This window comes from Aptenodytes forsteri, unplaced genomic scaffold, assembly GCF_000699145.1.
Source record: "Aptenodytes forsteri isolate BGI_AS27 unplaced genomic scaffold, ASM69914v1 Scaffold155, whole genome shotgun sequence".
NCBI classification, from domain to species: Eukaryota; Metazoa; Chordata; class Aves; order Sphenisciformes; family Spheniscidae; genus Aptenodytes; species Aptenodytes forsteri.
In genome coordinates this window covers 4,042,398-4,058,594 of record NW_008794446.1, presented here as the reverse complement: position 1 = coordinate 4,058,594, position 16,197 = coordinate 4,042,398, and the positions used below count along the sequence as shown (strand labels likewise).

The window sequence follows — 16,197 nt, the reverse complement described above, 5'->3', positions numbered from 1 at the left end:
CTTAGAGGTCTTTTCCAACCTCAATGATTCTATGATTCTATGATAATGTATAATAGATGTTAGAAACAGCTGCAGAATCAGATTGGTCTCTCCTCTTTTTCTCTCCTCTCAGTGTGCGTACAGGAAAGGCAGTAGATGGGCCATCTCCTTCCCTGAAACATTTTTGGGGTCTCTTGTTATTTGTAATATGTTTTTTTCTTAATTTTGCTTGTTCTTTTTGAAACTGAAGGACCGGAACTCCAGTCAGTTTTCAACATGCAAATGTGCCAGGGATTTATATGAAGGAAAAGGATTTTTTTTTCTTTTTTTCTATTTAATTTTTAATTTCTGTCCTTTGATACACATTTTGAAACAATGCTAAACTTTGATCTCACATTTTCACAGAATACTATTCCCAATTGCCTATGAATAGATCCATAATATACAAGATCCATCAGCTATCCATTTGATAACAAGGTGTTTATTAATAGCTCATCCAAGGTGTTGATTAATAGCACATCCATGCCTCCCATATTACTTGATTCTTAAATAGAAATTTATCTTAATTTAAAAACTTTTGAACTTGAAATTTTTTCAATTGTATGTAAAGTTTTCAGAGTTAAATGAACTCTAAAATTAGGCCTTTTAAACCAATTTACAGTGAAAGCATGTTTTAAAACATGGGTTAGAGAAGTCTGGATTAATCTAGTATGTTTTTTATCTCTAGCAGCAAAAGCTTGGGATAGATTCATGTTGCGAATTAAAAACTCTAAGCTAGTCGCATGTGTTTCAAGCATAGTCAATAGAGGCTTTAGCACAGTGAAATTCACTTCAACTAATCATCCAAAACAAAGGCTGATGATATGAATCCCTCCTTTAGAATATTATAAAATCAATATCTGAATCTGAAATGAGAAAGCAGCACATTGAAAGAAAATAAACTATAGGAATTCAGTAAAATAATTTTAAGCTAATGAAGGAAAACTTCCAGTGTGCTGATGATGTCAGCTTTCTTTTTAAATCTAGGGATCTTCGTGTGATCTGAATTAAAAAGGCCACTTTTATTTAGTGTTTGTAGATAGTAGATACAGTATAAAATTTAAATGTCAGTGTTCATTCTCTTAGATTCTGTCAATGAATGTAATTTCTTCCTATAATTGCGCTTTTAAATGCCAATAATATTTTGGTGCCATAATTCAAACACAAAGAAAACTCCTTCAGCCACTGGCAGTCTGAAAAAGAACAGCAAAAATTCTTGGTAGACCAGAATATATATGTAATTTCATTTCTAGTTTTAAGTAACAGTTCACTTCTTTGAGATAACATAGCAGGTTTTTAATCTTGGCATAAGCATTTCAGAGGGCACAAGTATTACACCCTGTCAGGTTTTAAGAGGGAAGAAGGACAAGGGGTACAATCCTTAGCACACTGCTGATTTGTATCCTTGTATTTGTATTTTTGCTAGGTTTGTATCCTCAGAAAAAGGAATATTATTTCTGGTATTTAAAAAGCAAACGGAAGTCACAACACTTCTCACTGTACAAGTAGAAATTAAGGATCACTTAATACAGTCTCAGCAGGCAGAGAAGTATAAATGCAAAGGCAAAGTGATTTACCTGGGATCATGTTCCCTCAAGGCTGAAGAAAAGAATACTGATTTTCTTGATACCTGTGCTAGAACGCTTCCTCATGCTCTCCCTTGTCTAGCATTGCAATGCCAGATGTTGTTATTTGAAAGCTTGAACAAAAAAGCAAGTTACGTGTGATTGCCGTGGGTGAATAAAAACTTCTCTTTTCAAGCTTTCAAATGTATATAAAATTATGAGGCGTATAAGCTGAGATAGGTGAAATAGACTTACACTTGAATATCTGACATTCTTCTTACCGTGTTTGAGAATAAAAATTTTACTTGTTTTAGAGTATTCTGTAGATGCTGTAGAATTTATGAGGCTGTTACACTGCTGACTCTGACATGATATTTGCATTTACTTGAAGCCATTTAAACACTGTAAACTTTAATCAAATTATCATCGTCTTTTCTAAAGAAGCTTACAGTAACTTTTAAAAACAGGTTTGATTTGACATCATTTAACTTCTATTGTTAAGTGTTCTTCCAAACATGGTCTCTGTTTTTCCACAGTATCACTGCAAAGCTTGAAAGAGCTTTAGAAAAGGTGGCCCCTCTCCTGCGAGAAATTTTTGTTGACTTTGCCCCTTTCCTATCCCGCACATTGTTGGGCAGTCATGGACAAGAGCTGTTGATTGAAGGTACTGTTTCTGTTATAAAATTATATTATTTTAGCTATTAGTCATTTGATATGAACAATGTTTCATTTTCACAAGACTTTATGTAACTATTTTTGATAAATAAATGAATCAGTTGTTGATGTGTTGTGATTTCACTTCCTTGCATCTAGCTTAATTTAAAGCATTTAAAAGTGATAGCTTTTGTATTGCTTTTTTCCCCTAAGTGAGATGCTGTGTAAAGATACATCTTGTCATTTTGGAATGCAAAAACCTCTGTATAATTTGATTTTTCCTCCTCAGAATAATTATATTAGTATAAGTCTTTCAGCCTGAATTCGAGAAACTAGTGAAAAATAGAATTAAAAAGTGTAACCAATTCCCGTAGAAGAAAGTAAATTGAAGACTGTGCTCCAACATTATTGAAACGTGCATCTAGATTTGGTAGGGACGCTATTTGCTCAGGTGGGTTCACACAGGCAGATAAAGAGTTCTACCTAACGGGAAATAAAAAGTGATGATTTTTTAAAGAAAAGTATCCTTGAACACTTTCAAGGATTTTTATGGGTTTTTATGTGTTGTCTTTACTACTTCATAGTTACAAAATTTGGGGAAAATAATGAATCCTCATAAGTGAGGCAGTAAGTAATGCAGAAATTATGCAGAAAGTGCAAATGCGGCAAGCTCATCAGAAATTGCTAATGCAGTTAAAATAGTGATGTGGGAATTTGCATGAACATGCACTGATCCCACATCATATATCCATATATATTCAGTCAAGTAAACTTTTTCCTTCCAGAATTGTTCTTACACACAACATTGCTGTTTAATGAGAGGTTTACAGTTGGACTCGATGATCTTAAAGGTCTTTTCCTAAGAACCTAAACAATCCTATGATTCTATGAAGAAGTCTCATTAGGGCAAAGCTTATAGTGTGTGAAGGTCTACACAGAAAAAACACAGCTTTGTGTTCAAATTCCAAAACTCCTATTATACATGTGTTTTATCTAAATATTAGTGTACATTCTTTCTATGGTCTCAGTTATTATTCCCCGCAACATTGGCCCTCTTTTATTCTTAATGCTAGAAATATTTGCACCTTGTAACTGAAAACTTCTAAATAGCCTTTTCCTTTTTTGTCTAATTATTGTTTAATAATATTATTGTATAATATACCAAGGAATGGTATAGTAGCTTAGTAATTCTCAGCAGCTTCAGGTTTTTTATACTGTTTATTTTATAGCTATGAGTAAGTTGCAGTTCTCACTTAATGACACCTGAAGTTAATGGTCTGGGATGCTCATTGAGAACATTGAGATAGCTCTAAGATAAGGATTCCATTCTTAAGTCTCTTATTTCAGTGAAGTTGATTGCAAAATTTGTAGCAGTCTTATCCTTTTCGGTTTGACAGTTGATTATTTGCACTATAGCTTTTATACAATACAAATAAAATTGTCTTGGTTTCACCTAAGCTCTTTTATAGATTAAAAAAATTCTTCACCAATGCTGTTCTGACTTCGTCTTTTGGTCAGATTCATGGTGTGAACAAGGCTCCAACAGTTCCCAGCATATGACAAAGACTGAAAAACTAGAGGCCACAGGAACCTCACGACTATATGGCAGTATGAGTTTATCTCATTGCCTGTCCAGACAGAGGCATGGTTTTGTTGGCTGTAGCATTCTTCAGATACCCACTTGGACTGCTGTTCCAAATTTTGTTGCATCTATGACTCAGCCATCCAATTCAGTCTCGGCAGTCATTGTTTATGAACCAAACACCAAGTTCCAAAACAAGTACTGTCCTTCCCATCACGTTTCCTTAATGTTATGTCTAACCTTCTCTTTAATCGCTGTCTTGTTCCCAATTTCTAAGAACCAGTCCTTTCTTCCCAAGATATTGAAATAGCAATCTGTAAAGAAAAAAATCCAAACACAGCTTAGATTTTTACACTGCATGCCTCAGGACCTGAATTTCTGTTTGCTCCCTCTAAAATAGTTGGGCTTTTTTTCTTTTTGACAGAGAGCTCAGCTGCTTTTATAGTCATTGCATACTTCTCATCTTTCTTCCTTGCCTGTATGAGACCCTTGATCTCAACTAAACTGAATTCTTGCCTAGTTAAGTTCCCTTTAAAAGGGAATTCTAAATTCTCTCCTAGTCCATTACCTGATTTACTTTGATAAATTTCCTGTCATTGTTTACTGAAAGCCAATGGTGGTCCTTGAAGTGCTTGAAAGGGCTCTCCGTGTAATGACTCTGCAAAACAGAGGGTTTTAGTGGCGTGATTCAAGATATGTGAGTACACAGAATTCCTGTGAGGCTTTGATAATTTAAACTTGATTTTTACTGGCAAGCAGTAATTAGCTTGACAGTTTTATATGAAATAGTTTAATTTGTTGCTTTATGTGTAAAGGTTTTAGTTACAACAATTAAAAAGGAGCAAATAAACTTGTTTAATTGAGTCTGAAGGTGCTGTCTGTTTTTCAAACTGATCACCACTAAAGTATCTGTTGCATTCTATAAAGCGTGTCCTTTTCTTCTGATTATTCAAGCTTGAAACATAAAAATACCTTCCCTCCTCTTGCTGTCTTTCAAAACCTTCGTATGGTATGAAGCCTTTCCCCTATCAGATTTTGCTAAAATCTGAATACCTTCAGGCATCCTTGATGGCATGGGCTTTTTTTCTGAAGCTCTCTTTAGCGCTCATGTGCATGCGTGTGTGTAAGAATTACTAAATCATTTCAGAGTTGGTAAGAATATGCACAGTTTTGTAGCTGAGGTTTTGCATACTGAAGAGAGAGCACAAAGTAAAAGGGAACAGAAAAAAAAATCATTCTAATACTTCTAAAACAGGTTAATTATGCAAACTTTCCAGAATATCTGATGCTTTGAGATAGGTGTTGTTAATAAGTATTTGGAAATGTGTATGCAACTTAGTTATGATTTCTCCTTTTTGTAGGAGTTGAGCTGTCTCGAACTTTTGGTGAAAGATCTTGCAGTCATACCGTGCCACCTCATTTTCCTTTAGCTTGTATCATCATTCTGTCCCACGGAAGACTGGCTGATTTATTCTTTGAGGAAATTATATTTACCATCTAAGCAGTGGTTTCTTAACTCTTGAGTGGAGTTGAAATGAACTGGCTGCAATCACCTGGTCAGTCTAGACCAAAAACTTGGATGACTCATACTCCAAATTGTTAATTTTTCACGTTCGTTCACGTAAATTCCAAAATCTGACTGGTGACAGAGGAACTCTATCAAGTAGTAATCTGACATTGCGGAACATATTTATTGGTAAAACTCTGTCTATTTACTTACTGAAATAGTACTCATTTTTACCCCTTTTTCCACGACCAGTTCTTTCTTCAAAGGTATCTTACTATATTCCAGATATTTCAACTTCCCAGAATGTGTCCTCCATGATAGGTTAAAAAGGACAAATTCAATTTGCAATCGAATGCAAATAGTTTCAAATGGAGTATATACCAAAACCAGCCCAACACTACTGCAGTTCATCAACTGAGGTTCTTTCAATGCCTCAGAGAACAGAAGTTGCAAAGGTTAAAATTGTCCGTATAGAATCTAATTGGATACAAACATGCAATATGAGTAGGTCACATATTTAAGCTTAGCAATGCTCATTGTGGAGTTCCATTTAACACTTGCACAGACATGTTTTCAGTAACTCTAGTTTCCATATGGTCTGCAAATTCCCTCCATGTAAAGTGCATTACAACATTCTAGCTTTTAGGTGAAAATGTTACAGGCAAGTGTAATCTGATCTGTATCTGAAAGAAAAGTTATATCCTCTTTTTGTCAAGCACAGATGGGTAGAAGTATTTTCACTACAGCTATTCTTGGAGTGTCCTGAACTGTTACAATAGGTCCAAGATCGAAATATAGTCACATACAATGCTTTCCCTCCTCTTTACTGAGATACCAAATAAACGTTACCAATGCTTTTCATTTTCCTATATCATTACCTGCATGGAAGGGTCAGCCAGGTAGCCCTTTTCCAAAAGAGCTCTTACGAATTCTTTGGCGTACATTTGATATGTTTCTGAAACACACACAATTCAAATCAGATGAAACAGAAAACGTTTTCGTGCTGATAGGAGCAGAATCTGTTTCTCCTCATTAACTCACCACATGGCCCTATGAAAATACTCAGTAGAAGTGATGATGGACTAGTTTTGTATGGTATTTGACAGGAGGCTTCTTGAAACAATTGAAAAATTGCCCAAAACATTCCTTTGGAAACCACAGCTAGAACTTGGGTGCTAAATGACCCTACTTTAAAAGCTCCCAAAGACCACAAGTGTGGCATCACTGTGGCATCTACCAATGCTGGCACAATTTGTTTCTGATTTCCTCAGACAATACCTAGTTTTGTATTAGGAAGGAAAAGGTAATCATTTTGCTAAGATACTGTAGAAGTCTGAAAATCCCTTAGACTTTCTGGAAAAAAAGTACTTTTTGGTGCTTAACATGGCCCTTGGCATTCTCTTAGAAACTTTTCAGAACCTTTGTATTATTTTTGTGCTCAGGAGCACAGATGCTATAAAGCAAAGAGATCGCATGCTCTTGCAGAACTTTATTCTCCTGCTCATATTGTTCTGTCATTCTTTTATCTCACTCTGCCACATCCAAAATATTTCTGTTTGTGTGTCCAGGCATGTTTTCTTTCAACTAATCAGACTTTTGGTAATTGCTTACCAGTCTGTAGCACAGCATGTAGCCAACATTCTGAACAAAATAAATAAATTAATAAATATTAGCAAGTAAGAGAGAAAGGGGATAAGAAAATAGTGTTATAATTTTAAAATTTGCATTAACTGGAATTAACAGCATATAAGTAAAAACTGAAGCTATTCATAGTGCTGAAATTTCTATGAGCCACTTGTTCATCCTACTTTGATATTTTTATTAACAGTCTTGATTATGGTGCAGAATTGTTCCTGGCAAAGCTAACTGCTTAGACAGAGGTATACAAAATGAGAAGCAAAGGCGTTGCACTGGAGAGATACGTTGAATCATTTTGTGGAATAACCAAAACTCAAGAAAAAGCCAAATTTCAACACAGCCGAACACTGAGTCCAATCTCTAGGAACAAAGAATATAGACTATACTTAGAGGGTAAGAGATGAGGGATGAAGCCACTCAAAGAATGTAGGGATTGTTATAATAATTAGCATATTCTGGCATCTCTTAGCTCAGTGCTGAGGCAACAAGGACTTGTCTAATACTTGGATGCCCAGGCAGAATAGGTGAGGAGGTGATTTCTGTGCACAACTTCAGTAAAACTCCTACCATCTGGTTCTATAGTCAGCACTTCAAGAATGATAGGCACACCCTGAAGAGGGAACAAAAGAGCAGGGCACAAGAGTGATTGATGGATGGGAGATAAACTCCATGAAGTACAATGTAAGGAGCTTGATTTGTTCGACATACCGAAGAGAAGAGATAAAAAGAAGTTAGATACTACAGGATGTCTTAGCCTTTCTACAACAGAATGCCTAATGAGGGTAAATAGCATTGGAAAACTTTACTAGGTCTTACCGTCGAGTACTGAGATCAATGTTACTTGTACTCTTTATGACTGTTTTAAACATTCTTTCTAAATATAGTCTTCAATCCAGCTTCTCAGGAGGAAAAATGTCATGTATTTGCTGACTGGTTTTGGAGCTTCTTTGTGGCTTTGGAGCGTGTGAATCCCCATTTCCTCTGTGCCATACCCTGCAAGGAATGATGGTCTGCATTAAGCTTAATTTGCTCTAACATTGCCGTCACTGCATTTGTTCACATGGTCATAGACAGATGTACTTCAGTGTCAGCTAGCCATCTGCAGGGATCAGTAAAAAAACTGTTTTTTCCTTGTTCTGCAGTTGACTGCATCTCAACTGCAGATGCAGTCGAGAATATATCATCTTTCCTTGAGGTATCGAAGATGGTGATTATTCAAGTCACTGTATGAAATAAGCCTTTCTTCTGATTTTTTATGTGTGTTCGTATATATATATAAAAAAATATATAAAAACTGATTTTTATTTTTTATTGAAGAACTTCTTTAATCATTACCCTGAAGCTCATTTTAGTATGAGACATTTTCTCCTTTCTCTGCATAATGAAGTTTGTCTATTCAGACAAGCCTCATACAAGGCTCATGCCAGCTGTAGTTTGGTCCTCAGATTTCAGAGAGCCCTTGCAAGTGAATGAATGCATAGCCATACATATACTTTAACGTGATTTCTTGCCGATATGAGACTTATGTGATCACACTGGGTGAGGAGGATCAGCCTTTTACTCCTTTGATAACTTTTCAACGAGTTGGCCAGTTTCAGCCAGTTTAACAAAGGATGCTTAAAAGATGCTATTTTTACACAATATTCATGAACATAGATATCTGTTTAAAGAAAAGATACTCTATAATGTCTTGGCTGCAGCGGTAGTTACATGTGTATTTCTTAATCAACTTAAATATTTGTCCTGCACTATCATTTGGGGTATACCATCATCGTGTAGTGAATAAATGGAAAACTGAAAAGTAACTAAAAAAAAATCTCATCTGGTTCATTTGCAGCTGTGTAATATACTGTGTTGGTACAACACTATGGATATTGCCACGTAAGGAACAGGAAAGCAATTGATAAAGCAGGACTGAGAGAGAGTGTAGTAGGAACTCAACCTTATTAGACATCAGAGGATCCCTGTTAGAAATCAAGGTGAATGTTAAAAATATTTCTGTGGGGAGGATGTTATGCAATGGTCAGGCTAGTGCCATTTGCAGTGTGTGTCTCAATGGACATGATCACTCTGGTCAGTCAGGGTCAGGAATCTTATGGATTCTTTGGTTTGTACTGGGGCAGGAACTCTGAATTGGTTTTCAAGGCTAAGGAGTTCATAATATATTTCTTCTCTGCCATGCCACCTCCCACTCCTTTCGTTCCATGTGCCCTAGCTGTCTCAGTGTGCATTCTTCTATGTCTAGTAAGAGGTGATGCTGCAGGCTTAGCACAGTGCAGTTAAAGCCAGTGAATTGCCTGACCCAATCCTCTGGAAGACAGATTTCCTTAATTTGTGGTAGTAGGATTCCTGTTCACAGATTTCTTTTTATCTTTCACTGTAAGCACTTGCAAAAAGATCCCAGTGAAATTGCACTACAGTCCAAAAACAAGCCCTGTTTAGATAATGAGGTTGGAACAATAATGAGTTACAGATAACGCTTTTCTTCAGTAAGTTTAAAAACATTCATCATCACTAACAATACATCGAGTAACGTTATATTGTTACAAGTTTTGAGTGTTGATTTGCACTGTGAGGATGTTTTTATGGATTCTCCTTTTTTACTTTATGAATTTCTGCAAGAAATTTGCAAGATTTGGTTTTTACCATGAAGAAAACAATAGGTAATTTTGAAACAGGGCACAAAACCCCTTAAAATCCTCCAATGGATATAATTAAAAATGCTGTTGCTGATTGAAATCCTGCCTGCACATGTTGTAATCCCTTTGTAAACAGGAAAAAAAAAAGTTCATGAATTTCAGACTGCTATTTATAAGTTTGTAAAAAATTTGTTGTAAGAAATTTTATCTATGAGACTTTGTAAAAAATTTGTTGTAAGAAATTCTTTATCTATGATTAGCTCTTAGTGTCTTACTGACAGGCTCCACAGTATGCTCATGTTTCTGCAAACACTTGAGGACTGAAAATGTTTCTTACTGAAAAACATCGATGAGTCAGATACACATGGAGACAGAAAACACCAGTTTTCCAGAAGTCTGTGTGGTAGGAACAAAGAAATGATGAAAGGTTAAATGGATATTCAAATCTGCCTATTTATTTACATGTAGTCCAGCAGAGTCAAGGTTCAAAGCTTTGCAAATTCCACATTGTTTTTCAGAATGTGCTACTAGTGACAAGACAGATCCCGATACACTGGCATTCAGAGCAGGAACTGAAGAGCAGGTGCTACAGCAGAAGTCTCTGTTATTTAATCACAGTGAAATCTTCAAACTATAATGACCCCCACACAAGTTACAGAACATTTTTCTTTCATATTACATTCCTTTATGGTGCCTTTAAAGGGATATCATTACAAACACCAGAAAGTGAAGAGGATACACATTCATTCGATTTTGAAGATTTAACTCTTGAATTACTGAAGTTCCTGTGTGCAGAAGTATGTTCTGAACAGATGTTTAACATGGCAGGAAACATATAGATCAGGGATCCAGATAGCAACTAGGAAATGCATAGCATCTGGCACCTTTTTGAAAGTAAACCTGCCAATAATTAATTACACATATGAGCCACTCTATCCCTGTCTAATGAATTGGACACTTACTAAGATGTATTAGACTATGTAACAGAGGTTAACTGCTCATGCCCTCTCCTTTGTCTTTGGCTTGTGTGGTCCCAGCATAATTTAAGGGTAGAAATTGTTGGCACTGAGATTATATGTTCTTGATTATATTATCATTGTTACATTAATTAAGAATCAAGACATCTTTACAATCCAAAATGTATGGAGTTCCCATTAGGCAGAAATTGGGGTGGTTCTGTTTATTTTCCAATGGAGAAAAAATGACTGAAAATGTGAGACTAATTGTAAAGTTTAGAATCAACTACATATATTCAACAGAAGGGGTTAAGAGAGTGCAGCAGTAAAAAAAAAAAAAAAAACCAAACATGCCCTCAGGAAAACAAAAGCTGGTAACAGTGTAAAGTAGTCAGGTTTGCTGAAAATAAGCTCTGAAAGTTATCCTTGAAAATACAGAAGCCACTAGATGTTTGAAGTTACTAAATTACTGTTGAAAGTGCTACTATAAAAATTAAATTACTAGAAACCAAACAATACCAATTGCTGTTCTTTTAAAGCACATAAAGAAATGCACAAAATATTGGAGCCCTTAAAGAGCGAGAAAATGAGTTGTTTGTGGTCCTCAGGTCCCACTTACCTTCCACAGTATTGGGCACTTTCTCACAAGTTTCTATTTCGAGCTAGTAGCCTGTATTCCAGTTGCAGGCCATAAGGCCTAGAAAGGACTGGTCTTTTTTGTGTTAAAACTCTAGAAGAATACCCTCCCTGATGATGACTTCATACTCCTTCTTTGTCCTAATACAGGTCAGGTGTCCCTCTGTCTTCCTTCTTGTTCTAACTTTCAGCTTCTGTGGAAAAGAATTTTCATTTCCCCCCCCCCCTTTTTTTTTTTAAATAAGTTTGCCTTCTATTACAAAAAGAGTAGCAAGAGATCTATTTAATGTTATTTCAAGGAAATAATTTTTAAAAGATCCTTGAGAAAGTTCTTAACACGTACAGGCACTACTGTAACATAGCCTGTAGGTGGACTCATCATATCAGGTATACAGCAGTGCTGCATGGTAACACTGGACTAAGTTGTACAGGTTTTTTTTAGAACAGCCACCTTTTTCCCCCTTGTTATTTTCTCCTCTACTGTCCAGGTCTGAAGAAAAACGAGGTGGTATGCCAAAAAGGTATTCAGTATCTACAGGATGTTCATGCTGTGACTGAAGCTCCCCACAGGCAGAGGTTCTCTGGTTCTTATTCCACTTAATTCATCATTCAGAACTCAGCAGGAGACTCTGCCTGATTTTGGACTTGAAACAGTTAGGCTGGTATTTGCCCCACTCTTTGTCCTCTAAAGGCTTAAAAATGGTATCAATCTACTTTATTATCCCAACAGTATTTTCCAGAGAACTACCTAACTCTGATAAACTATAGGGTGCAAAGAACATCTCTGTATCAGATTTTGCCCTGAAAGATGTATTTCTCATGAGGCATAGTCTAATAATCCTTTTCCGTGTAGCCTGAGCTCTGTGTTCAGGTTCTTTACAAAACTAATCTCATTAGGGCTGGTCACAGTTTCTCCTTCTATATTCCTTAACTCTGTGTCTACTTATCACCTGCTCTTATGACCCAGACTGAAACCTTTTAATCAGTGACCAAGTTTACAAAACTCCCTTACTTGTCCTGATGATTTAAAGGCACTTCTACAGTTCATCCTATTGGATATGAACGTGTTTGTTTCCATGCCTTCAAGGCATAAACGAAGAATATATTCCACAAAAACTCTTGAATCAATTAACTTGAGAAGCTACTACACTTGAATCTTAAAAATATAGCTATTTATAGAGCCCTTTGTTTCTGATAGAAAAAAAATGTTAATCATAGAATCATTGAGGTTGGAAAAGACCTCTAAGATCATCGAGTCCAACCGTCAATGGATAATGATAGCATAAACATTAATGAACCATCAAGCTTGATTTATCTAGTTGTTAACAGACTCGCTACAGACCTGGGATTATTTTTGCAAGGACTAAGAGGATATAACTTTACTGTGTTCAGTCTAACTTTATGTTAAAATTTACCTCACCAAAAAAATCCCAAACCTGCTAAACATATATTGTCTTATATCATGTCTTATTTTTGTCTGTTGGTATGTGGAATTTTATGATCCAATCTTTTTATACTAATAGTGATGTTGTCTGTGGAGATTTTCTTGCAATGGGAAACCCTCATGCTGAAAGAACTTGTCAGACAAGAGACAGTTGTGATATGTCAAATTAAGATGGCAAAGTGATGTCAAAGCAGGTCTAGGGAGAGCCCATAACAATGTTACTGTCAAGTAAATAAAGAAAACTGCAACACAAGAAATACAAGTTATTTCAAGAGATCTATGTCTGTGGTACGGTTCTGTGTTTTGAGAGACACTGTTTTAGAATGATCACCATTTGTCAGTAGGGCTTCAGGATAGGAGCAAGAGCTGATGGCTGCCAACTAAGGTCAGCAAAGTTCAGCGTGGAAATGGAGATTTATTTTTTTTCCTGGTTATCAAATTCTCAGAAAACAATTACCATCTAAACAAAATATTAGTTCACCAACAGTCTGCTCAACTAGATACAAAAATTAGCTGGTGGGTTATGCTACTCAGGAGATCACACCTAATTAAAATAATGGTCATCTTGGCCTTAGAAATTTAGGAAGCTTCGTGAGTTCTCTGAGGTTTTATTATACTTCCTATTTATAGCTAAACTGGTTCACTCACTGATCTTTCAGTATGGCCCCAAGGTTGCCAAAGAGAAGAAATATGAGGAAGTAAGGAGGACCAGTAAAGAGTAAGTGGTTTTACTGCTGTGCAGCTTATCCTTTTCTCTCCTTCCTTTTTTGTCATTCACCATACACACATTTCAGTTGTGTCATGCCATGATGATAATATTCCCCCTAATAATAGCAAAGAATGTAACAAAGATCTAGAAGGTAGTAGTAGAAAGAAGGAAACAAAAGGCAATTCCTATGTTTAAAAAAAGAGGAGAGAAATAAAAAAGCATAAATAAGCACAGAAAATAGGGCATCAAATAGGAATAACTTATAGACTGAAGCTAAGGAAAAGCTAATAAATTTCAGGAGAAAAATAAAACCTCATACCTAAGGAAAAAATAACACTGAGTAATGCATTTGAATTATATTCTTTGTTGCATTTTCAGGGAAAGCATGGTATTCTCGAGACTGTCATTTGGGATCATGCTTATGATCCATCTTGTCCAGGATGTCACTTTTGACAGCTTTAGAAAGAATTGGAAAAGGTTCTTGAGATGAAGAGAAAGCATCATAGGTGTAGTGAAGGTATAAAGTATAAGTATTTGCTTGTGTTAGTGAGTGAAATTAATGTTCTGATTTCTGCTTGTATACTTCTTTGAAAATAATTGACTGTTGAGGTAATTCTTCCAAAATGTATTTCCTGTAACACAGATTTGAGAAGAGGTGAAGGACTGAGAAAAAAGAGATAGGAGGGGTAGATGTTTCTTCATTTAAATAAGAAAATTGTGAGGGATCAGTAGAACACAAAATTGCAGAATAGTTGGGTTTTCCCAGATGTGTTGATTATGTGGCAACTTCTTGGGTATCGGTTGTTTTCATTTAGTAATCTTTCTACAAATTTAATCACAAAAATAGCAACTTGATCAGGAAAGGAATGGATCTTGAGAAAATACCACATGACAAAACTTGAAAAATCTTTTAACTTTTCACATTTTAAATTAATTTTTAAAAGGCTTTTTCCATTAATTTTTTTCTTACTCCGTCCATTGAAATAAAATATCCAGGCAGCAGCTGTGGCAGAAATTTAGCCACAACTTTGAGCCACTTATTTGAGTAATATCATAGGATACAGGGGGACATCAGAAGACTTTCAGGATCATATTTTAATTTTCACAGTGGACTGTTGGGTGTTTGGAAGAAAATTCATTGAGATTCTTTCTAGTTAAAGAACAGGTTTGGATTTTCCAGAACCTCTGTCTAAGTGTAGTTTATTTTTTAGTTCTTCCAGACTTCCACCAAAATAAAATGTTTACAAGTTACTCAAGACTACCTGAAACTGAAGTAGACTTCAACAGAAAAGCAATAGTTCAATTTTCTAGACATTTTCAAGATTAGAGGTGTTTTAATTTGATCAGCTGCAGTGCAGTGTGATCCCTGGTTTGGCTATTTTGACCCATTGTCTAGAAGGGGACTTTAGAAGAGAAGGAAACACATTTCGTTTCCAATTTAAATTCTAGTACATAATAAATATCACATTGTTCCGAAAAAAATCTGCTTCACTTAAATTTAACAGGGAATTGTTTTCTTGTAATTAACATTTGTGTTGTATTCTTTTATAGGAAAAGAATAATTTTGTGTTATTAATTCTAATTAGAACAGTTTCTCAATTGATACATGATAGATTGATATAAATTTTAGATCTGTCCTGGTATTCTAGTACATAATAAATATCACATTGTTCCGAAAAAAATCTGCTTCACTTAAATTTAACAGGGAATTGTTTTCTTGTAATTAACATTTGTGTTGTATTCTTTTATAGGAAAAGAATAATTTTGTGTTATTAATTCTAATTAGAACAGTTTCTCAATTGATACATGATAGATTGATATAAATTTTAGATCTGTCCTGGTATAGCAATTAGATAAGCATATTAGTTCACTACGTCACAACAGATATTTGAAAAGAGATCCATCCAAAGAGATACTGTTTTAAGAGGACAGAGAAACACAAATGCATATATTGAGTAAATCTCATTGAGATTCTTCTCATTTGATGAATGAGAATTTATGCATCCCATTAACATTACTGGAAAATTGACAAAGATTCCATACGTTGGTATAAGGCTAGACTCTTCAGAGTAATGTGGCACCAGCATCAGTTTTGTCAATATCATTACAGCTCATGGGATCACAGTACAAAAGTCTGTAATTTTAAGAAGTAAATCATGTATACATTGTAATAAATCCCCTCTCTGTGGGTATGCTCTCAAGGGTTTTTGCCATTCTGTGATTCCATCTGGATATTTTATAGTCCTCATTTAGATTCCTTTTTAGTAACTGCAGTGGTGAAGAAGTATAGGTTTTCTTACTTTAATAAAATAATTCAAGAAACTGTTACATAGCATTCTTACTCTTTTAAATATTATCCTAGTATTAAGATCTGGTTTATTTTACAAATTTGACTAAAAGGGCCGAACCGTTTGAGTTGGGTTTGAACATATTAAAATCTACTTTTTATGTTGACCTATCAGTGTTCATCTGAGGTGTTTATCTTAAGATATGAGTTCTAAAGATTTCTGATAATATTTTAAAGGTATTTCATTTGATAACCTGGATGATACCTTTTCCTAGATTTTTGGGTACCAGATATAAAGAATATTACATGTGTTGTGCAGTGTCTTTCACCATAACAAAAAATCTTAGAAGTATAACTGTCTTGATCAACTACAAAAGCACTGAATCAAATTCATATTCATCATAGAATCATAGAATCATAGAATCATTGAGGTTGGAAAAGACCTCTAAGATCATCGAGTCCAACCGTCAACCCAACACCACCATGCCCACTAAACCATGTCCCTAAGCGCCTCATCTACACGTCCTTTAAACACCTCCAGGGATGGGGACTCAACCACTTC

The 16,197-nt window shown here is 35.4% G+C and overlaps 1 protein-coding gene across 1 annotated transcript in view; it reads left to right on the top strand.

The window, feature by feature from the left end:
• NBEA (neurobeachin) overlaps window positions 1-16,197 on the top strand; it is a 437,354-nt gene that overhangs the window by 140,381 nt on the left and 280,776 nt on the right. The window contains exon 33 of the mRNA XM_009290267.2: window positions 2,120-2,247. Within this exon, the coding sequence (XP_009288542.1) occupies window positions 2,120-2,247 (128 nt within the window). The remainder of the gene's footprint in view (window positions 1-2,119; window positions 2,248-16,197) is intronic.